Here is a 27,518-nt window from a genome sequence, read left to right as displayed (position 1 = left end):
AAATAAATATTTGATTATTTGATATTTGATTTGATTTGGTAAAACTAAGGGAAATAGATAGTTACACAACTATCCCAGTATGGGATTAAGCTTATCATTGAAGACATTGACACTTGACAATATTAGCGTTATACCTATCTAAATATGAATGTCATACAGATTTGTGAAGTTTGTGAACGTGAAGTTGGAAATAATTGGATTGGATTTTGGAATTGACATAACAAAAATAATTCTATAGTCTTCTGCAAGCACAAACTTTAAAATATATCTATTCAGGATTGTGAAATTATATGTTGGAAAATGGTGGACCCCATATTTGACTATCAGTTTAGACTCATTTTAATCGGAGATAGCACAGTGGGGAAAAGTTCATTGTTAAAATATTTTACAGATGGAAAATTTGCTGAGGTAATTTCTTTGTTTATGTTCAACGCATATAGCGTTCTATTAAAAAGCATTATACTTAACTACGCCTTATTTCAGCTATCCGATCCTACTGTGGGCGTAGATTTCTTTGCGCGTATCATCGAAGTCCAGGATGGCACGAGGATCAAATTGCAACTTTGGGATACTGCTGGACAGGAAAGGTTTAGGTCAATTACGAAGTCGTACTATAGGAACTCAGTCGGGGCGCTTCTTGTGTACGATGTTTGTAATAGATCAAGTTTTGAACATATTCCTCTTTGGATGATGGAAGCTAAGAGGCATATTGAGCCTCACAGACCTGTGTTTGCTCTTGTTGGGTGTAAAATAGACTTAGTCGGTACCGACAATAAGAGTGGAGCTAGGAGAGAAGTGTCCTGTGAAGAGGCCAGATTGTTTGCTGAAGAGAATGGTAAGATTACACTCTGTTTTAAAAATATAACACTTCTATTATTATGTGTGACCTTGCAAACATTGTGTATCCAATGAATCTTGTTGAGTAATCAATTGATGTGTTCAAGGATTTATTTCCATATATAATGTTCTTAAATGTCTTCACTTAATACACATTTTATCTTTGTTTGCTTTTATAACAGTAAAATATGATTCTTAAATGAAATAAGAGATTAGGGCATTTAATCATTTTAAATATATTAATAAATGATCATCATTTAAAAAAAATATTCAATTGTTAATAATAATAATAATAGGATTTCATCATTTTAAAATAATGTTCCAATGTTTAATATGATAATAAGAACTCCTTTGTTTTTGCTATACAGCAACATAAAAAATGTTAGAAAAAAATGTTAGATTGTTTTATTATTTAAAACTTGTCTAGTCTCTAATTAATGTTATGATGAACCATCGCAAACATAACATTTCTAGTGAATAGCTGTTATAATATAATTTTCAGGTTTACACCATGTCGAAACATCAGCAAAAAGTGGTTTAAATGTGGAACAAGCATTTATACTTGTTGCTCAAGAAGTGTACAATAGAATTCAGACAGGAGAGTATAAGGTGGAAGATGGCTGGGATGGGATTAAAACAGGGTTTAACCGACCAAACGGTATGGACTTTAATTTGCTGGAGGCGGAAGCTGTTCAATCAACATGCTGCTAATCTCCAGCAGTAATAATAGATGAGTTATCTTGATGTAGATACATAGTAGTATCTCATATGCAAAGCATAACAACCAGATGATAAATTGTTGAATGTTCTGACTGTTTCGTAAATAATACAGTATTAGAATAGATAACCTTTTAAGGACAGCCTTTTTAAAATTTAAGAATAACAGTGGAAATATTTGAAATTGAGAACATACCAACTAATATTAAATATTTTATGAAACATTTGTTTTGTTTCTGCCTTCTAACATTAATTTCCTAGTGCTGATTATCATAATGTCCTACTCAATACTGTATTATTTATCACAAATAATATAAAAATCCTGCAAGTTGGCACAGTCAGTAAACGGCAATTTTATTTACAGAACAACTTTTTTTTTCATAAACTTTTATTTGTGAAATTATATTATATTGTATTCAAATTTAATTAATAGCACAAAAATTGATACATTTTGCTCTAAAACAATCTTTGTAGACTTATATTCATCACAATTTCAAATAGTTTCACATTATGAGCACATACCATAGATATGTACTATAGGTATACCTATATTTTATTAATATTTTTTTGCCATAATATTCTTTAACTATGTGTTAATATTTTGTCCATAGAATAAATATTTCCTTTTATTTATTGTAAATATTGTTAATAGCCCCATCTAATCAACCAAAGAGTTGAAACATTTTATATAATGTCTGTTAGTGTATAGTGTGTACTGGCATTAATAATTTCCTTTGAAATTACTCTGTGTAATTTTAAGTACATGTATGTACACTGTGCAATACACAATTGGCCTGTGATTTTATGTAAATAAACTGAAATAATTCAATCACAATTTGGGCTCAAGGCAAAATTATCAAGGGTCAATGATTGATGGTTCAAGCTGAGAATGTTTAATTTAACTGTTTTTTTTTTACAGTAATTTGTGGCAAAAAGTTGCAACTTATTAATGCCAATAATTTATCTAAGTATCTAAAACCATGTAACCAAATGGGAAGGTAGTGACTAACATAAATTAGTAAAGATTTTGTACCTGCAAAATAACAATGTAATGATGTAATGTTATTTTAAGTGTTTAAATTGTTAATAATTATGGTAATTTATGATATTATAAACAATGTTTAAGTTATTTGAAGATATTTTATTATTCTACATCATTTTGCAACACTGAATTCTGTATTATGTATTTATGAGCAGCTAATATTAACAAAAGGCCCTTAGGACTTAAATTCTATTTGCTGTAAAAACGCTGAATAATATTATTATTTAGTCTTGTAGTAATTGTGGGGTAAAATTAGTAAAGGTTGCTTAGAATTGAGTATGAGTCACACACTGGTGATTTTTGACAATATAAATTAAACACAATTGCATTTCACCATTTTTTTTATATGAGAGGGGGCAAACAGGCAAGAAGCTCACAGGATGGGGACTGATGAGGCAACCGCCCATGGACATGTGCAGGTGTCAAGAGATGTGTTTCCGGCCTTTAAGGAGTTTGCTCTTTTCTTGAAGGTCCTTAAGTCGTACAACTTGGGAAAATAGCAGCCGGTAATTGATTCCACTAAGTGTCTGTGTGAGGCAAGAACATGCAGAGAGAACCCACATCTCTACATGAAGCCAAGGAATCAAGCCGACCGGAGATAATTTGATTGTCATTGATTTGAGGCGCTCTTTGTTGTATGCGTATCATTTCTAGACTACACTAAATTTTTAAAAATAATTGTGAAATTGTTAGAATTTTACGCAAGAAGTCATATAGGTGACTTTAAATTTATTAATACATACAACCTCAACAGCAGCAACTTGTGAATGTTAATTAAATTGTCATTATCAATTGGCTATGGCAGATGCGTTAAAGCATTGTGGTCTTCGTTAGAGTAATAGTGTTCTGTGATTATATAAGTAAGTACAGTACACACATTGGTCACAGTGAAACATGGCTGCACTGAACTGTACTAAAGCAACTATTTCAAACCTTACTGATCTAGTAAAAAGTTTGAAAGAGAATAGTACAGTCATATACCTATCATGCTTTATTTATAATCCTAAGAAGTAATAATAAACAAAGTGACCAAAGTAGTCGCTTCTCATCTTAAAGGGCTCTCCGAGTATGAGAACATGGGGCTGCCATTTTCGAGGTTAATCGCTGTATGTAAAGAATCATTAAGACAAAAATTTAAAGAAGTGAACATTTTGACTGTTTCTCAATGTATTCCTAATAATGTTTTGTATGTTCATAAGCACATTGAGGAATTTGCTAGAAACTGACTATCATAATGTTAATACGAGAAACAAACAAATTTGTTATGCCTACTACTCGGTTAAGTCGAGTTATTAAGTCAATTATTGGGTGATGTATATTCTTGTACAATATGATACCAGAAAATGTATAAAACAAATGTGTTACGAAATTTAAAAGAATTGTTAAAAAACGTTAGTGTGGGATAGGTTACTATAGCTTAAACGATTTTCTTAATGATACCACAAACTGGGAATGAATCGAACACCCTCAGGCTCTTTAATTATAAATGTTTATTGTACGATATAACATTTCAATCCATATTTTATATTAAAAAAAACCCGCTGAGTTTCTTGCGCCCGTTCTTCTCAGGTCTGTCTTAGTGCAGGCAGTCTATTATGAATGGGTGGTAGTTTTTGAGGTTCAATAAGTGATTTTGAATGCTATTTTGAATAAAAAAAATTGAATACCCACACATACCTACAATAAACTTCTCAATATTATGAACATAAAATTTGTTGACCAACCAACAAAGTTCCTCACAATTCGGTGACCCATCTACAGGTGTACCTATAGACATTTAACTTCTAGGTTGGAAAATGTTGCACCTAAAGATATTCTACCAATTCCTACAACCCAAATGAAAGAATGAAGAAAAATTATCGTAGAGGTAAATCGGCGTTTATAACATCATTCCCTTACAAGAAAAGATGTTACAGCATCGGTGGTGCAGTAGATAAAACCGTTCATTCTCACTACAGTGCTCCCAGTTCAATTGTCGCTCAGCATTTCAAATTCATATTTACGTTTATTCATCGCTTTATAAGGTTAACGGTCAAGTAAGACTTTTCTGGTGTTACAAAAGAGTATGGGATGCAGTGACCAGTAGGGATATATAATGCTCTTCCATTAAAAATAGATTTTAAATTATCAAAGAACCCTACGGCTAAAAAGCACAGCAGAATATCTATTACTGTCCAAAATTCTAAACAATAAAAGAAAACGTTCGAGCTGCCATTACGTTCAGGAGATCAAGAAGAAATCTGAAATGTTGAATGGAGAGCTGGTTGTTGTTGTCGTCTCGTTTACACCAAGGTATTATACATGTATTTGACAAGTTTCATACAAATTCCAAATACAAGTTGTATGCAATGTTTTCAAAATACGAAAATATAAAACTTGTTAGATGAAATTGTTTCTTCAACTACTAGTCTACATATTGTATATGATCTCTTGTTGTAGGCTTGTAGCTTTTGTTTATGACACGTCATTATAATATCATTAACATTTCTGCTCAATTGACTACTGATACTGACAATGGAAAGTGAAGGTAGGTACTGCGGAACTTTGCTTCATGAGGGCAGTATAGGTAGGTACCAACTTATACATCATACAAAATAAAGTAAATTCAAGGAAACCATTCAAGTACCTATTGGTCGCGATCATTTTTGAGGAGACGATAGCAAGAAGGAGCCTATTGTTTGTTATTGAATGATTGAAGAATAGAAGACAGAAGTAGATTCAAAAATTTGGCTAGAATGAGACCAGTTGTTTGGAGAATTTGCTTCAAAAAGTTACACCATACATTTCTAAGCAGAATACACATTATCGTGATGCTATCACTCCCTCAGAGCAATTTTTTTTTTCATGCAAAAGGAGGACTAACGAACATATGGGTCACCTGGTCATAAGTGATCACCGCCGCACACATTCTCTTGCAACACGACAGGAATCACAGGAGTGTTGCCGTCCTTTAAGGAAATCGTACGCCCTTTTTTATGGCCGTTTATTTGAGATTTCTAGCTATTGGTGATTCATAGTCTTCTATATTTTGCATCGGATCAAAGGCAAAAATTAGTCAATGCATTCATGATGTTTGCGAGGCGATTATAAAAGTATTGTAAAGAATATCTTAATGTAAGTTTGTTTCTTTGACCACTACACTACATTTATCTTCTCCTTTTCCATTTAAAAAAAATGCAATCAGTCCGGTAAATGTATAAAACTTTATACAACAAGCATGGATCTTTCCACTACTCATGTATAAAACATGTTTTAAATAAGTATTATACATAAACTTCAATAAAATTATCAATACTTGTTAAAAACATGTATGTTTTATGTTGGTGTGAAAGCTGTCCTTGTATCAGACTGTATCAAACATGTCTCAGACCTATTTGTAAACGAATTTTTTTTTTATGGAATAGGAGGACAAACGAGCGTACGGGTCACCAACCTGCCAAAAAGACAACCACACTTTTGCGGCGCGTCGAGAAGGTCAAAGGTGTTCGTTTTTTTATGGAAGAAAGGACAAAATAACGCATGGGACACCTGATGTTAAGTGATCACCGCCGCCCACATTATCTTGGCAACACCAGAGGAATCACAAGAGCGTTGCTGGCCGTTAAGGAAGGTGTACGCACTTTTTTTGAAGGTACCCATGTCGTATAGTCCTGGAAACACCGCACAAGGAAGCTCATTCCACAGCTTTGTAGTACGTGGAAGAAAGCTCCTTGAAAACCGCACTGTGGAGGACCACCACACATCCAGATGGTGGGGATGATATCCTAACTTGTAGCGTGTCGTGCGAAGGTGGAATTCTGCGGCACACTCCCCGTGATAAATGCGGTAGAAGACACACGATGAAGCGACGTCTCTACGCAACGCCATGTGATCAAGCCGTTCACAGAGCACTGAGTCCCCGAAAATTCGAGCTGCTCCGCGTTGCACGCGGTCTAATGGATCGAGCTGATACTGGGGTGCGCCAGACCAGCGATGAGAGTATTGCTGTCAGTGCGATGACATCAATACTCCATGTGTGGCCGGACCTGAGCTTTGTAGAGCGCTAGAATGTGGTCCGGCTTGAAGATTGCTGTGCTCTATTGATGACGCCCAGCTTCTTCGAAGCCAATTTGGCTTTGCCCTCCAGATGGCCAAGGAATTGGCAATCGCTCGAGATTTCGAGACCCAGTATTCCGATACTAGGCGAGGCTTTAAAGGAAGTGGTGTCTTAGAGCGGTGATACGGCAAATGGGGATTTTTTAGTGGTAAACGCACAAACTTGAGTCTTCTGGGGGTTGAATTGGACAAGGTTCAATTTACCCCATTCCGCGACCTTCTCGAGAGAGGACTCGATAGAAGACACAAGTTTCTCCCGGCACTGGTCGACGTTTTCCCGAGAGAGACTTGCATGGCCCCTGTTTACGGCATCACCAGTGCTGTCATCTGCATAGCAATGTATGTTGGAGGTGTCCAACATATCATTGATATGCAGAAGAAACAGCGTGGGAGATAGCACACAGCCTTGGGGCACTCCAGCGTTCGCGGGCTTGGGATTGGAGCAAACACCGTCGATTACGACTTGTATGCTGCGCCCAGCGAGGAAGCTGGAGGTCCACTTGCATAAGCTCTCGGGAAGCCCAAATGATGGAAGTTTTGAGAGGAGCGCCTTGTGCTATACACGATCAAAGGCCGTCGCTATATTCAGGCAAACTGCCAGGCCTTCCCCCTTGCTTTCAATAGCCGCCGCCCATCTATATGATAGGTATACCAGAAGATCACCAGCCGACCCACCATGACGAAAGTCGTATTGTCAGTCGTTGATCAACTGGTGACCCTCTAGGTATACTAAAAGCTGGCGGCTAATTATGCTCTCCATGATTTTGGAGAGCAGGGAGGTAATAGCAATAGGCCTGTAGTTTGCCGGATGGGCAAGGGCTGTCTTCCATGAGTCAGGGACTACGCCTTTGGAATAAGAGTGCCGGAATAAACGCGTTAGCACCGGCGTCAACTCAGGGACACACGTTCTAAGCACGATTGGAGAAATGCCATCCGGCCCGCTCGACTTCCTGACGTCCAACGAAAACAGAGCTCGCCCAACAGTTTTCTGTCTGAACTGCACTTCAGGCATAGAGCTCTGACACCGCGGGATGGTCGGGGGTATTTTTCCGTTGTCGTCAAGAGTCGAGTTGGAGGCGAAAAGAGCGCACAGGAGATCGGCTTTCTCTTTTGCCGTATGAGCCAGGGTGTCATTCCTCATGTGCAATGGCGGCATGGACGACTGGCTGAAGTTCTTGGTTACTTAGCATCTTTCGACAACGACCAGAACTTGCGTGTTCTGGTCTGGTAACTGGAAAGCTGCTCGCCGATTTTGACGATGTGCTTTAACTTCGCACGGGCGATTTGCCGCTTAAAAAATCTGGAGGCACGGTTATATTTCCTCTTAAGAACTTTGCAGTTCGAAACCTTTGTGCCCAGCGCCGCAACCCAAGTTCAATACGCCTGTTTTTGCAATCAGATGCTGCTTTAACTGTCGCATCGAACCACGGCTGTGATCTGCCACCGATCGGTACTACAGAGCTTGGTATAAAAATAACAATGCACTGCAGTATCACATCGGCTACTGCAACGGCGCAGGCACTAGGATCATCCGAAGCGATACAAACCTCGCCCCAAGGGTAGGATGCAAAAAAGGAACGCATCCTATCCCAATCTGCTGACTTGTAGTGCCAAACGCGGCGAGTCGCTGGTGGTCTGCGACGTTGGCGTCGGATGGGCACTACACTCCTGACCAAATGTGTTTTATACTTGTATAAAGACTTGTTGGCTACACAGTGTAAATGAAAGTATGTTTCAGACAATTGCAATACATGTTTAAATCAAATCATTATATTTTGACAAGCTCTATATAAAACAAGTTTTTGACTTAATTTCTTGGTGTAAACCAATGAAATTATAGTATCATTGGTGTAAACGAGGTGTATGACCACTCCATTTATCTACTTCTATTCCACGTTAAAACAAAGCGATCTGTCCGGTACATGTTTCAAACTTTAACCATCAAGCATGGATAGGATATAAAACTTGTTTTAAATATGTATTATACGAAATATGTATTATACGAAAACTTCAGTAAAATTAACAAGACTTGTTAAACACGCGTATGTTTTTTGTTGACGTGAACGCTGTCAATGTATCAGACTGGATATAACATGTGTCAGACCTATATGTGAACGCAATTTTTTAAGCTATTGCATAGCTTCTATCGCGGGCCTTGAGCGTGGAGACCGAATCCAGAAATTCCGTAACGAAAATAACCTAAGACCCCACTTACTAGATATATATAGATATTTCGCCACGGTCATTACAGTTGCCGTGGAACAGCGGTTATCACGTATGCTTTTTTTGCAGAAGGTGCCAGGTTCGAGCCTGGGGTACGTCTTGTTTTTTTTGATTTCTTTATTTTTTTTTATTAGGGTTTTTTTATTATTATTTGCATTTCTCCGAATCCAAAATTGGATGAGGTAGAGCATTTTATACATCGCACTTTACTGGAGTACACTGAAGAAGGGTCGAAAATACTTGGTTGAAATTCCACTTATTTTGGCTAGCGATTTCAACATCAACTTCGCTGATAAAAAATCAGAGCGTTTGACAACTTTTCTTTCGAAAATATTGAATTTGAATAATGATCCACAAGAATCCACAACAAAATATGGGACCACCATTGACGCGGTATTTTCCAGATATTTAGAAGATATCAAGTCTGAAACTTATGTTTCTTATTCTAGTTACCATAAATTTATAGTTTCAATGATAAATATTCCTGAATTACCTACATGTATTGTAAGATAATAAAAATATTTTGAACGACTTCTCATTTATTTGATAAAAGAAAAAAAATTGTTTTCTTATCGGTCGCCACGCTCAAAAAGTGTAATTTGAATTAATATCAAAGAAAAAAAAACAAAGGAAAAGGTAAGCAAAAAGCGATTGTATGAAACGGGCAGTCATTTACATTGATACCCCTCGTTTACACCAAGAAACAAGTCAATAACTTGTTTTATACAAAACTTGTAGAATACTTGTCAATACATAATTATTTGTTTTTAACATGTATTGCAATTGTCTAAAACATACTTGCGTTCACACTGTGTTGCCATCAAGTTTTTATATAAGTATAAAACACATTTGCGTTCACATATAGGTAGATCTGAGACATGTTTGATACAGTCTGATAGTACATTGACAGCGTTCACACCAACATAAAACATACATGTTTGTAACAAGTATTGTTAATTTTATTGAAGTTTATGTTTAATACTTATAACAAGTTGTATACTCTATCCATGCTTGGTGGATAATGTTTTAAACATTTGCCGGCCAGACCGCTTTTTTTAGTGGAAAAGAAGAAGATAAATGGAGTGGTCAAAGACATAAGCTTTAATAGCAATATTTATCTCGGCTTATTTAGATATTATTTTTTTATAGAATAGGAGGACAAACGAGCGTACGGGTCACCTGGTGTTAAGTGATCACCGCCGCCCACAATCTCTTTCAACACCAGAGGAATCACAGGAGCGTTGCCGGCCTTTAAGGAAGGTGTACGCGCTTTTTTTGCAAGTACCCATGTCGTATCGTTCCGGAAACACCGCTCAGAATTTCGCGGCAAGAATCAGGTTAAACAGCTCTTCCGAACACGTGATAAATGCGGTAGAAGACACACAATGAATCGACATCTATACGCAACGCCAAGTGATCCAGCCGTTCACAGAGCACTGAGTCCCCGACAATGGCTGATTTACGTTGCACGCGGTGAAATGGATCGAGCTGATACTGGGGTGCGCCAGACCAGAGATGACAGCAATACTCCATGTGTGGCCGGACCTGCGCTTTGTAGAGCACTAGAATGTGGGCCGACTTGAAGTATTGCCGTGCTCTATTAATGACGCCCAGTTTCTTCGAAGCCAATTTGGCTTTGCCCTCCAGATGGCCACGGAATTGGCAATTGGTGATTTAATGTGATTTAGTAAAGTAAAAATAAGCGGTTATGTTGCGCAGTTTATAAAATACTGGTGCGATATAGCATTAACTATTCGGTGCAACGACGTAGGTTCTATGCCTAGCAGGGACGGGTGAACTCGAACGATGAAGGTTATTATTTAATTTATATTATTATCTATTTAACACTTGCATTGATACACACTGTTCAATATAGATTTAATAATGCGACTTTAATAAATTCAGTTAGAAGTGACCAAATAGTTTTCATGTAGTTTTTGTATCTATTTAACTAACTACTTTAATCATATCCATAACAAAACTCTCGTGCTGCTCATCTTTCAACGCGATTTGTTACCGTTCTATGGAATAAATAAAAGCACTTCGATGTGGGACACTTTAATTTTTTTATTTTATGATAACAACGGACGAGACGAATAGGACGTTCAGCTGATCTGCTGTTCAATTATTGCGCTTGTCAACTTGAGACATAAGATTTTAAGTCTCATTTGCAGTTATTTCACCAGCTGCGGCGCTTTTTTTTTTCGAGAGGAGGAAATATAGTTACGTATTTACGCCTCCTCTATGCTGTTGGCCCTTAAGGCTTTTATAGCGACATAGGACATGGGCCGTGGAGGCCGCAAAGACTACGCAACAACAGTCGCGGGGCGTCTCCTAAAGAGACTCGAACCTCGGACCGGCTGTGTGCTTGTGGGAAGGAAATGGCGCCGTTCAGACCATAACACATTAATGCTTGCACATTACTGCTTCACGGCAGAAATAGGCGCCGTTGTGGTACACATAATCTAGCCGGCATCCTGTGCAAAGGAGCCTCCCATTGGTTAAGCTCTATATGCAAGAAAACTTCACTACTACGCACAAATATGAAATCAATAATGAAAGGAAACTTCAAGCTAGCGGATGCACGGAATGTGCGTGCTAAAATCTCCAAAAAGGAGTGGAAATAAAAAAGATGTACATCTATATACAGTAAATATACTCTTTGCTCCGTATCTAGTTATTGTCATCTGTGGTAAATTTTGAAATTATTGCCATTGACTTTGGCTATTGAATATTGAATAAATAATAAAATTAAACTTTAAAGATATTAATTATTATCTAATATCATTATTAGTGAATAATAAGTTGTGAGAATAGTAACGAGTATATAACACCATATTATATTTAAGTAATTTGGTACGATCAACGAGATAGCTAAGAATAAAAACAAGTAAACAAAATTAAATAAGTACCTACCATAGCTCTGCCTGAGTAAATCTTTGTTTAAAAAATTAATAATTAGCTTCTTAAGCTTATTTAAATAATGTCATCTAGTCGTTCCAAATCATCAATATTAGACAAACCTCTTAGTAAAGGGAAGGGTGAGGTCTCCCTTGCAATTTACGCTCTTCTTTTCTCTGAAATTGTCCAATATTGTCAAAACCGTTCGCATTCAATACAAGAACTTCAGAATAAGTGAGTATATTTGAAAATCTTTATAAATAAAAAAAAAAATATATTGCTTATATTTGTATGCACTATGCAAGTATTTTGTATCAAAATGTGCCTAATTATTATTTTTAGATAAAAATTCGTGTTTTTAAATGTTTCAGATTGTCTGAAATTGGACAAGATGTAGGCACAAGACTTTTGGATTTATATTTTGTCAGAGAAAGAAGTAGTAAACGGGAAATTAAGTTGTTAAACATGTTGCTGTTTGTAAAATCAACTCTTTGGAAGGTGATTTCTTTATTCAACATTAATATCACACTTGCAGTTTGGCTTCTGACCATAGATACTAAATATTACTGGAACAATATTTTGAACAGACGAGTGCCACTTATGGATTATATACAATCAGTGGCGTAGCGTGCCTTGGCGGGTCCCCATATAAAAAATTGCTTGAAGGCCTTATGAAGGATAAAGATTTCTCACCACAGAAAAAAAATGTTTGTTTAAAATTAAAAGAAATGTTTATTCCTCATAATTATTATCTACCTGTCACTTTTTCCAAACAATTCAAATCAAATTAGGAGACATGGGCAGAACAAGTGGGTCATCACTAGTATGTAATAAATGTATTTTATTTTTATAGAAATCACTTGTGAAACAGCACAGAATGATTCCTTCATTTTCTTATTGGAAAGAATTTTTAGAAAAACTTTCCATACAAACTATGTCTTATTTGTCAGCTAGTGTCATATTAATGAATGTGTGATACCACTGAGCAGACCATAAGATATCAAACCTTTTTCCAGGTGCTCTTTGGAAAAGAAGCTGATAAACTAGAACATGCCAATGATGATGAAAGGACATATTATATTATAGAAAAAGATGCCCTGGTAATGCTTTGATATTTATTATTAAAATTTACCGAGTTGGTTTCATTGACATACTTTAAACAACTAGCAATTGCCTATATAAGGGACCTATGAATACATTAACTTACACAGTTCATATTAAATATTCATTAAAGTTAACACTTAATACTAAAATTCCACCTTCACACAACACACCACAAATTAGGATATCATCCCCACCATCTGGATGTGTGGCGGTCCTTCACAGTGCAGTTTTCAAGGAGCTTTCTTCCTCGTACTACTAAGCTGTGGAATGAGCTTCCTTGTGTGGTGTTTCCGGGACGATATGACATGGGTACCTTCAAAAAAAGTGCGTACACCTTCCTTAAAGGCCTGCAACTCTCTTGTGATTCCTCTTGTGTTGCAAGAGAATGTTTGTCCTCCTATTCCATAAAAAAAAAAAATGGCAGTTATGTTCAAAGTCTATTGTATATTATGATATGGAGCGAAATGTATTTTGTTTTAGCAATTGAAATGTAATTATCTAGCTAAAAGATTAAAAACTTCAAGTTAGTTACATAATTTAGTTTATTTAAAGGGGGCACTTACCTGAAATATCCACACCATCCCTTTAAGTTTGGATATGTTGTTATTTGGAAAGTTTTTCACTTAACACTCATTGCGTGGCATAGTATTTAAAGTGCCGTCTAAACACAACTCAACTGAATGAAAACTGCTAAATAGATGCATTTCATTCAGATAATTTTTGAGTGTAATTGTGAGTTATTTGTCTATGGTATGTCAATGGTTGCTATTAATATGTATAATTTTTATAATTTTATGATACTCAACCTTTTGAATGCAACATACTAAAATCACATCAAAAATCAATGCAGTGCATTGTATTAATTGATGTTGTGAATGAAGTATCATCTCCGATCAGCTTGATTCTTTGGTGTTGCGTAGAGATGTGGGTTCTCTCAGCGTCTTCTACCGCATGTATCACGGGGAGTGCTCAAATGAGCTGTTCGGGTTGATTCCAGCGGCCGAATTCCAACGCCGCACATTACGTGGAAAGTACCACCTGCATCACATTGACGTCTGGCATTCCACGACCAAAAACAAATTGCTTGCCGCATACAGCCACTTTTTGGAAATCAATTACCAGCTGCATTTTTCCCGAACCAATACAACTTAGGGACTTTCAAGAAAAGAGCATACTCCCACCTTAAAGACCAGCAACGCATCTCTTGACATCTGTTGTTGCGGATGTCCATGGGTAGCTGCCTCACTTCTCCCCATACCGTGAGCCTCTTGGCCATTTTGCCCCCTCTTATATAAAAAAAAAACCATTAATTTTAACTGATTTTTGAGGTTTTTTTTCTGAAAAACAATCTCAGTTACCCTCAAGTCACACTTATATAAAAAAAAACATTAAAATTTAGATGATTTTTGAGATATTTTTCTGAAAAACAATACATCAACATGTAAACAAGTTTTACTTCAAAAAGATCAGATCCTATAATAATAGTATGAATAATAATTCAGGCCTATTGCCTCCCTGCTCTCCAAAATCATAGAATCTGGGTATATCCCAAAGGGTCACTAGAGATATGGGGTGTACTACCGTGGATCAAATGCTTCCTTTGCCCATCCATACTATAAATTTTTGAAAAGTTGTTTCCATTGCAGGTGAACAAATTTATAAGTGTACCAAAAGATAAAGGGACACTCAACTGTGCTTCTTTTAATGCTGGAATCATTGAGGCTGTTCTAACTAGAAGTGGCTTTGTAAGTGTCCACACACTGCTATACTGTAGCATTTTAGGCGATTAGTGGTAATTTAGCTGGTACAATCCAATGATCATATGCATATCTTGGTATTGCGTTGATTATTGGTCAATACTGATTATCTACAAGGTTACTAACCCAACTTTATTGGGTTCCATAGTCAACAATGGTCTGCAATAGTTTGGCCACATATTTTATTTTTGGTTTAGGAGAATGTTAAGTGATCACTACCACTGATATTGTCTGGGATCCCCAGAGGAACCACAGGAGTGTTTAAAAATCATTTAAATGGGTGTACCTACTCCCTTTATTTAAGGTAGGTTTTTAATAGTTTAATAAAGCATGATGTGTTTCCTGACCTGCCATTAAAATTGGTAAAATGACACCAATATATAAGCTGGGAAGCACTTCAAATCAAAATCACTTGATTCATGTAGGTCATGGAAATGACACTTATGAATGTGAAAACATCTGACCTGAATAACATAAGTATATCATTTACTAAGGAATCTGGCAAAGTCCTTGAAAACCTGGTGTATGCCACAAGACAAAATTCCCAAAGGAAGACTACTGTGACACCATGGTAAACCTAGATAGTCATACCATAAAGTGGTACAGGGATGGCTCCAGGACTCAAACCGGTACCGGTGCTGGAGTTTTCGGCCCAGCAATCAATTATCATGTAGCCTTAGGTAAAGCAGCAACTATACAGGGTGTCCCAAAGTTATGGGACATGAAGGGAAAGTACCTTATATATCGAAGATAGGCTATTTTACTGAATTTAGAAAATATTTTAAAATACTATGTTACTCAAGAAGGGTTATTAGTTTTAGGCCATTCTTTCGATTGGCATAAAAGTAGGGGTGGTTTTTTTTACATTTAAGTCAGTTCGATTCCCAGAAAAGGGAAGTAATTTTTAGAAAATCTTTGAATGCAGAATTACTAACTTTTAAAAATAACATAAAGTCTTCTTTCAGTAAAATAGCCTATCTTCGATATTTAAGGTACTTCATGTCCCATAACTTTGGGACACTCTGTATACCAGGCGGAAGTATATGCACTAGACAGGTGCTTACAAATGAACCTCGACAGGAATTACCAGTCAAGGAATATTGCCATTATGTCAGATAGTCAAGCAGCTCTCAAGGCACTGACATCCTACACATAACTTCACGGTTAGTGTGGGAATGCAGAAGAAAACTGGATATCCTCTGCCAGAGAAATAGTAAAAAATAAAGTAAATAAGTTACCCTGGCTTGGATACCGGGGCACAAAGGAAGAGCAGGTAATGAGAAAGCTGACCAGCTAGCTAAGGATGGTGCCTCATCCCTTCCCCAATCCTTCATAGGCCCTGAACCCTTTTGTGGAGCCGGTGAATCTCTTATCCGCAATATCCTAAGGAAGCAAGAAATGCTGGAGGCAGCCAGCTACTGGTCCTCGTTATCAGGTCATCGTCAAGCTAAGCTGCTCCTACCCCACTATCAACGTAAGCGTGCCAAAAAATGCATAGGCTTGGTCAGAACACACTGAGAGCCCTCACGGGGTTCCTATCCGGCCATTGCAAGCTAAATGGGCACCTAGCCAGAATGGGTCTCAGTGAATCAGACCTCTGCAGATTCTGCTGCGAAGCCACTGAAGACCCCATACACATTCTTCTGGAATGCGATGCCATTGCCAGAATCAGGCTGGGGTGTCTTAAAACACCTTCACTCAAAGCAGAGGATGTGCCATGCCTGGACCCTGTGAGGATCCTACGCCCTATGACAAGGTTCAATATACCCCATTCCACTACCTTATCAAGGGAGGGCTCGATAGAAGACAGGACTGATCGTCGATGTCCCGAAAGATCTGCATGGCCCGAGTAAACGGCATCAACAGTGCTGTCGTCTGCATAGCATACATTGCTGTTACATGCTGGTGCATACATTGTTGGAGATGTCCAACATATTATTGACATGCAGTAGAAACAGCGTGGGAGATAGCAAACAGCCTTGAGGCACTCCAGCGTTCACGGGCTTCGGGTTCGACCATATTCAATAGTATGTCGCATTGTCGATCGTAAAAAAATATTATTGCCGTCCGGACCGTACTGAGTACGGCGGTGACCAATTGGTGCGAGGCGTCCACCCACGCCCGGACACACACCCCACACCGGAGCGTCCTATGGTCGGGCCGTAACAAATTTTAGGCTATAAAATACACGTGCCGGTGGTGTCTCTTTGACTGCGGCGCTATTCAAAGGCAAGGACAACGTCGTCCGGCGTAGGGAAGGACATCTTCTATCGATAATTAGCTTTCTTTAAAGGGAGTTGTAATCGATAAACAATAAGCTGTATAAGTCTATTTTGAAATTGTTCTGTAATTATTGTTGTAAAAATACATACTACACCTACCTAGGTGTTTAAAACTAAACAGCTTCAGAATTTTTATAAATTATGAAGTAGTTTAGAGATAATGATTGTGAATAAGGAAGAATTAAACAATAACAATTTATTACTTATTTCTAATTTGAAAGCAAACTATCAAAAATCGTAACAACTTGTTCGCTGCTCTGGAAATCACTCAGAAAACAGTGGTTTCGTAAGTATTGAACTTACAAAAATAAACTACTTTTTTACAAAGCTTATCCATTCATTAATTTATTAATTGTTAAAAATATTAAAACATTCGAATAACACAAAACAACTAGATTTTAATGCCTTGTTTAGGTTGTTGGTTAGTATCGATAAACTAGAATTCTGGGGTATGCCCTATTTACGTCTTTATTTATTTTCGCCATTTTATTTAAGTATTTGTAATTTTTTGATTCAGAACGCGAGCTTTCGGAATGTGTGTCCGATGTCTGGAGTGTCCAAGCGAGTGCCTTACGCAGCCCGCGACTGTTTCAAGTGATAGACTGTATTTATTAATAGAACTTTCTTAAAGTTCACGTGAAATGTTTAAATCAATTTTCATTTCTTCGCTAATAATTATGTCTTAACAATATTAAGAGCTTGTTTACGAGAAGTAACAGCCATTCGCCGCCGTGAGCTACGTTGTCGCTCCTCGGGGTCAAAGTACTAGTCTAAACAGACTTTTTTCTAGTTCAATTTTGATAATTAGTTTCTTTGAAAATTTGACTCTTATAATTTAGGGATTTTAATCTAATTATTAATTTTACTATACTTCTGTGGACCAGTATGACTTGTATTTTAATTTATTTCATATATTTGCAAACCATACTGTAAGTAAAAACAAAATAAATAAACTTAATTGTTGCAAATATGTATAATATTTAATTTTGTACACAATTTATTTTATATTCTTCTATTTGTCCATACCTATTTATAGGTTTATGGTTTGTTTCATTCTGTTAAAATAATATAAGTCTTTGCTTTACAGGCAGCAAAAGTAACAGCTCACTGGCACAAAGGCACAACATACATGGTGAAGTTTGATGATATTGTAATTGCAAGAGATAAATCACTTGATGACCGATAAATAATTGTAGTGATAAGAATGTATGTTATGTATGTTAAATATCCATATAAGTATAATAAAATAATAAAAATTAACATAGTTTTTATTCTTCATAATTCACATAGATTAGGAGAGTAAGTAAATAGTATAATTCTTATTAGCATTTAGTTATAGAAGAACATACACAAAACAAGAGCCATATTGAATTGCATAATTTTATTAAATAAATTTAAACTAACTTAAAGCGTCTATCTCTATATTTCAATCTTCCACAACGACAATCCATTTCAAAGTCGGATCTTTGGCGCCAAATTAAAGTGCCATAAATAATCATTGGTAATATGGTCATACAGAATGCAGAAATGCCTGATGATAGAGTTGGCTTAAAGTATTCATATTGGCATGCTTTCATTGAGTTAAATCGTTGTATAGCTGGATCAAACTAAAAATAGTTATTAACATTTATGAATAATACAGGGTAGGTACTAGTGGCCCTGATGATGGCAAATGAGATATATACATTGCCATTGATAACTTTACCAAATCTCTCAGAGATGTGTTACTGACCTTTGCAGCATATTCATATTTTATGCCAGGGAATTTAATTTAACTAAACTAAACTAAACAGAAAATTGATCAGAATTTAATTAATACTATTCCAAAAAAATCACAAGAGCTATTAATATCTGAAATCACAAGTATGTGTAAATATCTATAAAATAAATTGGTTGTACATTGTTGTTGGTGAGGGGGGGCATTAATTTTTAAAACAGTTAATAGTGCTGTATGAGGTCTTGTGTTATCATGAAATAATAACAGACTGCTCCATCATTGTTTCAAGTTCAGAACAAATGACATGCTGTTTTCCTGAATCCATTTACACAAAGAGAGCGAGTAAAATAAAAATGGAAATCTAAATTAATTACTTCATTAAATATTATGTATGATAATATGACCTTTTTTTTAAATCAATATTAATTTATATTTGCAAATACATAAACAAGACTATTCCAAATTATTATTCTTCTATCCTTAATTTATCAAAAACTCTTTTACCTATAGAAAGGTATAATATCAAGTAAGCTGAAGATTATTTTAATTAAAAGATTAAAATTGCCATACTAAATCCGAATTCTATTTTGATACCCAAAGTGTATATGTCAACTTTATCACAATAGCATTTTTAAGTACATAATCAACTGGGGAAATCTATTTAGTTTGAATACTTACAACATATCCTGCTTGTAGTGAGTGTTGGCATGGATCAGTTCTCTTTCTTAAGAACTCCAGCCTGTATTTATGTCTACGCTCTATTTGAGCACATACAATTTTTTTTTCAACTTCAGACATTTGATCTGCCATTGTAGTTGTTTCAATAAAATAAAATTTTTGCTCCTATTTTGCTAAGTTAAGCTTGACATAAATGACATTTAAATTTAAAATCTTAGTAGGTACTAAAATTTTCAGCCAGCATTTTAAATATGAGAAACAAAAAAATATAATTTATGGTTATATTAAGTTTCTATATTTTCATACAATCTGATTCTAATTTGATGTTGGTTTAAATGTGAAATTTTAACACAGCTTGAAAGTTCTCTCCCTATAACGAATTTCTCCTGTTCTGTACTTGTGTTCCCGAGTTGATCGTTCTTTATAAATTGCATACCCATAAACAAACATTGGTACAAGAACAGCTGTAATACCAAATATTGCACTGCTCCGGCTTGGTTTGAAGAATTCATATTGTGTTGCTTTCATGGACATGAATCTTTGCAACCCTTCATCAAACTAGAACAAATATTAATGTAAAATAACACTTTATAAATAAAAACCAGACAAAATATTACATAATCTTACTCACAACATAACCAGATTGGGTTGAGTGTTTAAAAGGGTTAGTTCGTTGTTTCAAGAATTCACGCCGCATTTCTGCCCTTCTAGCGGCTTGCTTTTGAATAACTGCATATTCTGCTTCAGATATGCCGTACTTTTCAGCCATTATTTGTCTTAAATTAAATAGAAATAATTTATTTTAAAGCACCACTACCTACTGTACCAACCACAGACTAGTGTACTCTATGCCTATTGACTAGTAACCACAGACTAATATGATGCTTACGCATCTAGTAACTACAGCACGAACACAGAACATTTTTACTCTACGAGTACTACCTAATGAGTACGAAGTACGAGCCGTGCCAAAACTACCAACCTTAAGTCGTTAGAGTAAATAAATCGGGGTCTACAATGATACCCCCTTATTCATAATAGTCTGTCTTGATATAACTTATAGTATTATTAATTCTCACTGTGTTCTTCTATTGACCTAAGTCATAATGAAAATTAACACTGTAGCAGCTGTTTTAAGTTAGCGGACCATTATGAATAAGGGGGTTAGAATATAGATACTCTACCGAGTATCTATATTCTAAGTTTAAATTCGCACTTACGAATAGAGATGGCGGTTACATAGTATAAAAACTCATAATATTCTCGGACAGACTGTTACACACAAACACGTACATACATGCACACAAACATACTTAAATACATTACATCACCTCATCAGTTTGTTCATACTATTTCCTTTTTCATCTCATTTTATCTTCGCTACTTCCCACAAGCACACAGCCAGTCCAAGGTTCGACTCTCCTTAAACTTCGCCCGGCAATTGTGTTGCGTAGTATTTGCGGCCTCCACGGCCCACGTCCTTTCTATTCTGAAAAAAAACAACGCTAATATTTCGAATCGAAATATTTTTGACGTGTAGTCTGTACAGATAGCCGTCATCTATCAACGACTGCTTACTGCACGTTTCATACAATCGCGTTGAACGTAGTGTTTAAATTCTCTTTGTGATTTGCTTTTTTCGAGTTTCGCTAGACTGCATTTATCATTCTTTGTTTTGATAATAATTTATTCGTAAAATATTCAATAAACTAGTATCTACGTAAAGTATTTACAAATTATGACGATATAAGTTTGTAGACTGATACTTTATTTGTTTATTGCCAATCTACTGTGATTACTTTATTTTCATATGGATAACCAAAATAATGCTATATTAGTAAACTGTCATATCAAGATTTATAGAAAAGGGCTAAGGATTATATGAGCTTCGTAATAGAAGCATGCTGTCGTACGAATTAGTCGCTGTTATAACACTAATAACTGTATGCGTCGCTGAAAATGATCAATATTCAAAAGATTCCGAACCATTTCGACCATTGGGTCCTTTAGTAAAATGTAGTTTCTTACCTCTAGAGTTCCTGGACTGTGATGAACCTGTTGATCATAAGGGAAATGAAACAGCAAAGAAATCTGTCAAACATGGCTGTGTTAAATTTGGTGGTGTTAGATATGAAGATGTGGAACGAACGAAGGTTCAATGTAAGGCTCTTGACGGGATTGAGTGCTATGGCAGTAGAAGTTTTCTACGTGATGGGTTCCCTTGTGTCAGATATTCAGGCCATTACTTCACAACAACATTAATATACAGTATTTTACTTGGATTTCTTGGTATGGACAGATTCTGCTTAGGACAAACAGGTACAGCTGTTGGAAAGTTACTCACATTAGGAGGTCTTGGTATATGGTGGATTGTGGATATTGTTTTATTAATTACCAATAACTTGCACCCTGAAGATGGGAGTAATTGGAACCCATATGTCTAGATTATAATTATAGTTCACATACTTCTTGTTTGATAACAGATAAAGAAGTGTTTAAAAATATTGCAATAAGTTGAATTTTGAACAGTTAAATTATCTCATTTGTTGAACTTATACTATTGTTTTTCCAATTTATGATAAATTAAACATTAAAACATTCTTTTGAGTTTTATTCTATTTAGAAAAAGGCATTATCTTCCTAAAATTGTTTACCTTAAAATTATTTTTGATGTCAATTAATGCACACCACAGGTTCAGAAACAAATTAAATTTGTAACCAAAATTTATGAATGATAGGGGACTTGAACCCATGACCTCCCGGGTTCCATCTGAGCGCTCTTAGCTATTATCTGAGTCAACCATTCAAATGACACATGATCATAAATTTTGGTATGTTCAACTCTCAGATAGACAAGATATTTTCCTAGAAACATTGTTTCAATACGACAATGTTATGTCTAGATGGACTATGAAAGCTGTGAAAACATTGAAAAAATAGACTTTAGAACTAACTTTTAAACTTATATTCCTTTGTTGTTGAACAGGAATCCATTATCTAGAGGTATTCATTATCAAAGGATTTTACATAACTATTGGTGTCCTCATAAGTAAGCTCATCATCTAGTATTGACCTACATTATTGATAACAAGATGCTAAGATGCAATCTTGCAGCCACAACATGCTGACTGACATGTCCCAGAAAAGCCGGAGAAATCAGTTGGGTGAAAAAAAGCTGAGTTCACAATTATTATTGTCAGCTCAACTTAGAGTTAGGTAAATAATAAATCTTTATTTGTTGCAAAAAGAATATACAATTTAATTACCCTTGACCCCCAAATAAGGACAGCCTGTGACATGGTGGTCAGTACTAAAATAAAAACCAAATTTTATGTAAAAATTCAACAGAATTCATTGAAAATGACCTCTATGTTTAATTATTTATTTAACAATATGTAAAATTTACATTGCCAGCTAGTTGGAGACATATTTTTATCATGTCAACCTGTGTCCCCTTTACAGCACTGATCATATTTCATTATGAGCACATGCTATGAGAATATGAAATTCATATTCCTGTTAGCACCAGTCTCTCAACATCTAGAACCATACTTATTGCAAGTGTACATAGCAATGAAATGTTTTGTGACAGTAGTCCTGCAGCAACCACCCATGAAACTTCTATTACACTTCTTAATTAGATTTCTGTTTACTATCAATGATTGATATCTTTAAAACTGGTACATTATTATATACAATTTTATTTTCCAGACACAAAATTATATTTTGTCTATTTGTGTCAATAAGTTTTATCTGGATTGTAAATTTAAATTAAACTTGAAAATTATATGGCCCGATAAATCAACTGACAGATGTAGATGTGTTTTGTAGAAAAGGCACAAGATGCACCCTGGTAAAATGGTATCACAGTCAAGGCAGTGCAGATTTGCATGTCTATCAAAACAAATTGAGCATAAGTTAAGTACATACTGATAAAAACAAAATGTGAATGTTGATAAATTTATTAAACTTAAGCCACTAAAGCAGATGCCGTGCTTGACTCATATTTCCAGTTTGGAGGCAGCACACTCTTGGTCTTGTAGTAGCGAGCTAGCCTGTGAATCCTGGACTCTACAAGAATGAGCCGGAATTTGCTGTCCTTATCTTTCCTGTTACGTTCCAAGTGTTTCCTCATTGCAACAGCTTTCTTAATTAAGTAGTAGAGATCCTCAGGTAGATCAGGAGCTAAACCCATGGCTTTCATGATACGGAGGATCTTTTTACCAGTGACAAATCTGACCTGGGCCACTCCATGGGAATCCCTTAACATGACACCTGTAACAATGCAAAATAAATTAAAGTTAATGATATATAGTTATTATTATTACAGAAACCAAGATTTTTTTAAGAGGGGGAAAACAGGCACAAGGGCTATCCTTGTGTCCTTCATTGATACTAGTAACAAATGAAAGTATCTATACCACATACAATACTAAAAAGTATCAATGCCACATTCAATACTATATTAACGTATTAATACTTGTGAGTACTCAATACTCATTTAATTTTTAACAACATTATTAAATTCGTAAGGGAGGCTATGACAGATAAGAGCAAAAATTGATAAATTTATAATCTTTTGATTTACTTATAATGTAATAATTGAATATTAGAGTCAGTATCAATTATTTAGTTAAACCAAATAAATATTCATGTTATGTAGTGCCTCTATTTATCTGATGAGGGGCTCAGGTGGATAGCGACACCAATCAATACTTATTTAAATAAATATACTTTTATTTAATACTAGTACTCAGTATAGAGAGTTGCCACTACTCAATACTGAGTACGGTTAAATAATGAGAATATGGATACCATATGAGTACTCAGTAGTATTGATTCATGAGTAGATGGGTTTTGTAGCAACATGGATGTGTTGCCATGAGTCAAGATATTTACCAAATAAAGTTTTAACATGAAGACATCTTTAGTACTTTTTACTTACAGATACTAAACATGAAATAAATTACAGGCCAAATCCATCAAGTCATTGATGGACTGATTTAATTTGTCTAGAACCCAACTAAATGAGAAAATTAAGATCTAAGATATCGACCTCAAGCCACGACTCAAGAAATAAAGACCTTAAATACTGATTCGAACTTAAATTAAAATATTTAATTAATTTGAGATTCACGATTTAATGTTAACAAGATATAACCACAATATATACAATTTTCTAAAATCAGCAATGTAAAATAAATATATTATGTTTCTAACGTGCGATATAAAACTAATGTACTTACCGATCTGTGATGGGGTAAGACCTTTCTTGCCAAGTTTAAATATTTGTTCTTTGACATCATCTGCTGTTAGTTTCAACCAAGTTGGTACACTTCGGCGGTACGGTAAAGCTGACTTCGAAATACCTTTGCTGAAATAATAATACACTGGTTGAAGAACCACATGTGATAGCAAATAGGTTATAATAATGCACAAATGTTTAAAGTTCTCATTTAATGAAATTTACTGTTTTCAACATAAAAAGATTATAGAAAATAATAAATAACGAGTAAATTTACCCAGGTGCGTGCATACGACCCATGGTTGCGGCTTTTTACAAAATCGCCCAACTGACAACGACAACAACGAAACTGAAAAGATGGTGCCTTTCGGTCCGGAAACAAAGTTGGAAAAACTAAGAAATATTTTGACATTAATTTGTTATCTTTGGATTGCAGTAGAGTCTGAAATGACCAAAGATCATGTATAGTATAGAACTGACATAGACAATGGAATGAAAGTTCATATTTCAAGTCTTCGATAAAATATTACAATTGTTATATTTTAATGTTCATGATTCTTTTGTTCTTATTAATTCTTTTGAAAAAAAAACGAGTGGCGCTCAGAGAGTGCCGGCAGAAATGAAAACTTGAACATTACGTTGTGCATTTTGGAATATTTTGGAACGATTCGGGGAATAACTTCGCACGACTTGCTTTTTTATTCAGTATAAATGTACGAGCATTTATGTGGTTAAATTCAATATTCATTTATTACGCAATTTTACACAAAAATGATAATTTATGTTACAATAAAAATTAAAAAACGCGAGTTTAACATTCTGCCGTGCGACACTAACGCACGCGCGTGCGTGTATCTGTGCGTATTATTTTACGTGTAGCAATATAGTTACGGTGATTTCAGTGAATTTTTCTGAAAGCTAGTGAAACAATGTATTATAATAAGTGCAAATTATTTGAGCTTTATTTTATTTTACACAGACCTTTCTTTCGACAAAAGTTGAAAAATAGTTATATTTTGGAATAAATGAGAGATTTTGTAAGTGTTTATGGTTTTATAATCAACTTTATTTGTTCTTTCTTTTCACTAAACTAAAATTTACATGCTTCATAGTAACAATTTGAGATATTCCTTCAGAACGACATCCACGAAATAGACGATGAACAGAGATTGCACGGGTTTGTGACCGTACATTCATAACCCATTTGTGATTAGATGTTCAGTATCGAGACTTTATATTTGTATACTAAACGATAGGAAATTTAATCTTCATTTTATTGAATAATATAACTTTGGTTAATTTAACAAACCCACCCCTTAGAAACATAACATACAATTAAATTAAAATTGATGAGGTTGAAAATACCAAATTCTTAGGCTATTATGCCTGTCAGTTCTATACTATACATGATCTTTGGTCATTTCAGACTCTACTGCAATCCAAATATAACAAATTAATGAATAATAATTGTAATTGGAAAGCTCACGTTGAATCATTATGCAAACGTCTTAATATGTTTGTTTTTGCAATACGGAGAATCAAAAAAACTATATCGGAAAATGCCGCTTTAACGACTTACCACGCTTACGTGGAATCTATAATTAGGTATGGTATTATAATATGGGATAACTCAACAGTAATAAATAGTCTTAATAGCGCAAAAAAATGTTTGAGGACTGCAGCGGGAAAAGGACCCTTGAAAGCTGCAGACCCGTATTTAAAAATATAACCTATTAACAGTTGTTGAATTATACATATTAAAGTGCTGAATGTTCGTTCGAAAAAAATTTAGCGAATTCAGTAAACATGAAAACACTTCTCTTTTCCCATCCATGGACTCCAGAGACCAAACTACAAGTACCTTGCTGTAGTATTTCTCATCTGTATTGAAAATATACCTTATTAAAAACTGCTTATATTCATTGGACGAATATTTTGAATTAAAAAATTTACATTTTTTTTAATGATTTAGAAATGTATTTTGTAAAATTTGCACGTCATAAATGTGGCAAACATATACTTTAAAATATTTATGTAACATCAATCTAACACGTTTATGCAAATAAAAACTTTGACTTTGACTTAACCAAAAACCATACGAAGCAAAATATTGAGTAAGGTAGGAATTTCGCGACAGACATTCGAAGATTTTTATTTTTTATATTATGGCAAGATTATCATAGTTTTCTGTTATAAAAAACCTTCAACAAAATGGAATTGAAATAAGCTTCTCAGTAATGTATAATACATGTTCATCGTAGAACGAAAAGTTATAAAAAAAAATGTTGAAAACTACATGCGCCGACAGAAACCGTGCGAGTGAAGAAGTGCGAAAGTGCGTGATTGCTTGTGTGTTATATACAATATTATTTGGAAAAAATAACCACTGAACCACATTGTACTTAATTTTTTTTTGGAAAGTTATGATATCTCAACATATTCCAAACTAAATAAACCAAAAAAACAGACAAAGGAAACGACGCTTCAAAGTCGTTATTCGATTTGAATGGTCTATTTCAAGTCTAATTTATATCAACAAATACTATATATCCATACTCTTATAATTATATAATATTATGATGTCTTATATAATAAAATTGTGTTATAGCAATAGCAACTTACCGAATATTGGGTATAAATACAAAACAATCAAAAACTCAACGCACGTACGGAAATAACTACTCAACATATTGAGCCATATACGCCATAGCGTACGGCAAATACTGTTACGTGCCCGCGCAATTTTTGTAAACTTATGTACAGAGTGTTTGAATCTACCTATTCAAAACTATACCTACATTATTCGTCTTCATTCTATTATAAGTTCAAAGTGAAATAGCACTTCGCAACAACGCTTTAAAACCAGAAATCGATTGAGTCGTATCGTATTTCAAGTGCTTCGTATTGACTCATTCGGATT

At 35.1% G+C, this 27,518-nt stretch overlaps 4 protein-coding genes and 1 long non-coding RNA gene across 5 annotated transcripts; 3 read left to right on the top strand and 2 right to left on the bottom strand.

Annotated features, from left to right (window-relative positions):
- The first annotated feature begins 198 nt into the window (after positions 1-198).
- Positions 199-2,683, top strand: LOC126974998 (ras-related protein Rab-39B). The gene is made up of 3 exons (XM_050822784.1): positions 199-408; positions 484-835; positions 1,340-2,683. Exons 1-3 carry the CDS (start codon positions 301-303, stop codon positions 1,546-1,548), a joined length of 669 nt encoding a protein of 222 aa, XP_050678741.1. The 5' UTR covers positions 199-300; the 3' UTR covers positions 1,549-2,683.
- Positions 2,684-11,663: 8,980 nt separating this feature from the next.
- Positions 11,664-18,157, top strand: LOC126975006 (trafficking protein particle complex subunit 5). The gene is made up of 5 exons (XM_050822794.1): positions 11,664-12,049; positions 12,187-12,313; positions 12,832-12,915; positions 14,566-14,664; positions 18,046-18,157. The coding sequence occupies exons 1-5, from the start codon at positions 11,898-11,900 to the stop codon at positions 18,142-18,144; spliced, it is 561 nt and encodes a 186-aa protein (XP_050678751.1). The 5' UTR covers positions 11,664-11,897; the 3' UTR covers positions 18,145-18,157.
- On the bottom strand, positions 17,140-19,694 carry LOC126975014 (uncharacterized). The gene is made up of 2 exons (XR_007731605.1): positions 19,354-19,694; positions 17,140-18,565 (listed from the first exon to the last, which is right to left on the bottom strand). It is a non-coding gene; the product is annotated as an uncharacterized LOC126975014 (long non-coding RNA).
- Positions 19,695-20,982: 1,288 nt separating this feature from the next.
- Positions 20,983-21,953, top strand: LOC126975007 (TM2 domain-containing protein CG11103). The gene has a single exon (XM_050822795.1). It carries the CDS (start codon positions 21,255-21,257, stop codon positions 21,795-21,797), a length of 543 nt encoding a protein of 180 aa, XP_050678752.1. The 5' UTR covers positions 20,983-21,254; the 3' UTR covers positions 21,798-21,953.
- Positions 21,954-23,299: 1,346 nt separating this feature from the next.
- LOC126975009 (40S ribosomal protein S13) lies at positions 23,300-25,043 on the bottom strand. Its single transcript, XM_050822796.1, has 3 exons — positions 24,876-25,043; positions 24,600-24,727; positions 23,300-23,628 (listed from the first exon to the last, which is right to left on the bottom strand). The coding sequence occupies exons 1-3, from the start codon at positions 24,896-24,898 to the stop codon at positions 23,324-23,326; spliced, it is 456 nt and encodes a 151-aa protein (XP_050678753.1). The 5' UTR covers positions 24,899-25,043; the 3' UTR covers positions 23,300-23,323.
- Positions 25,044-27,518: the final 2,475 nt, after the last annotated feature.

This window comes from Leptidea sinapis, chromosome 34 (genome assembly GCF_905404315.1).
Source record: "Leptidea sinapis chromosome 34, ilLepSina1.1, whole genome shotgun sequence".
NCBI lineage: Eukaryota > Metazoa > Arthropoda > Insecta > Lepidoptera > Pieridae > Leptidea > Leptidea sinapis.
Note: the sequence above shows the minus strand (reverse complement) of the source record. Positions and strands in the feature narration are given on the sequence as shown.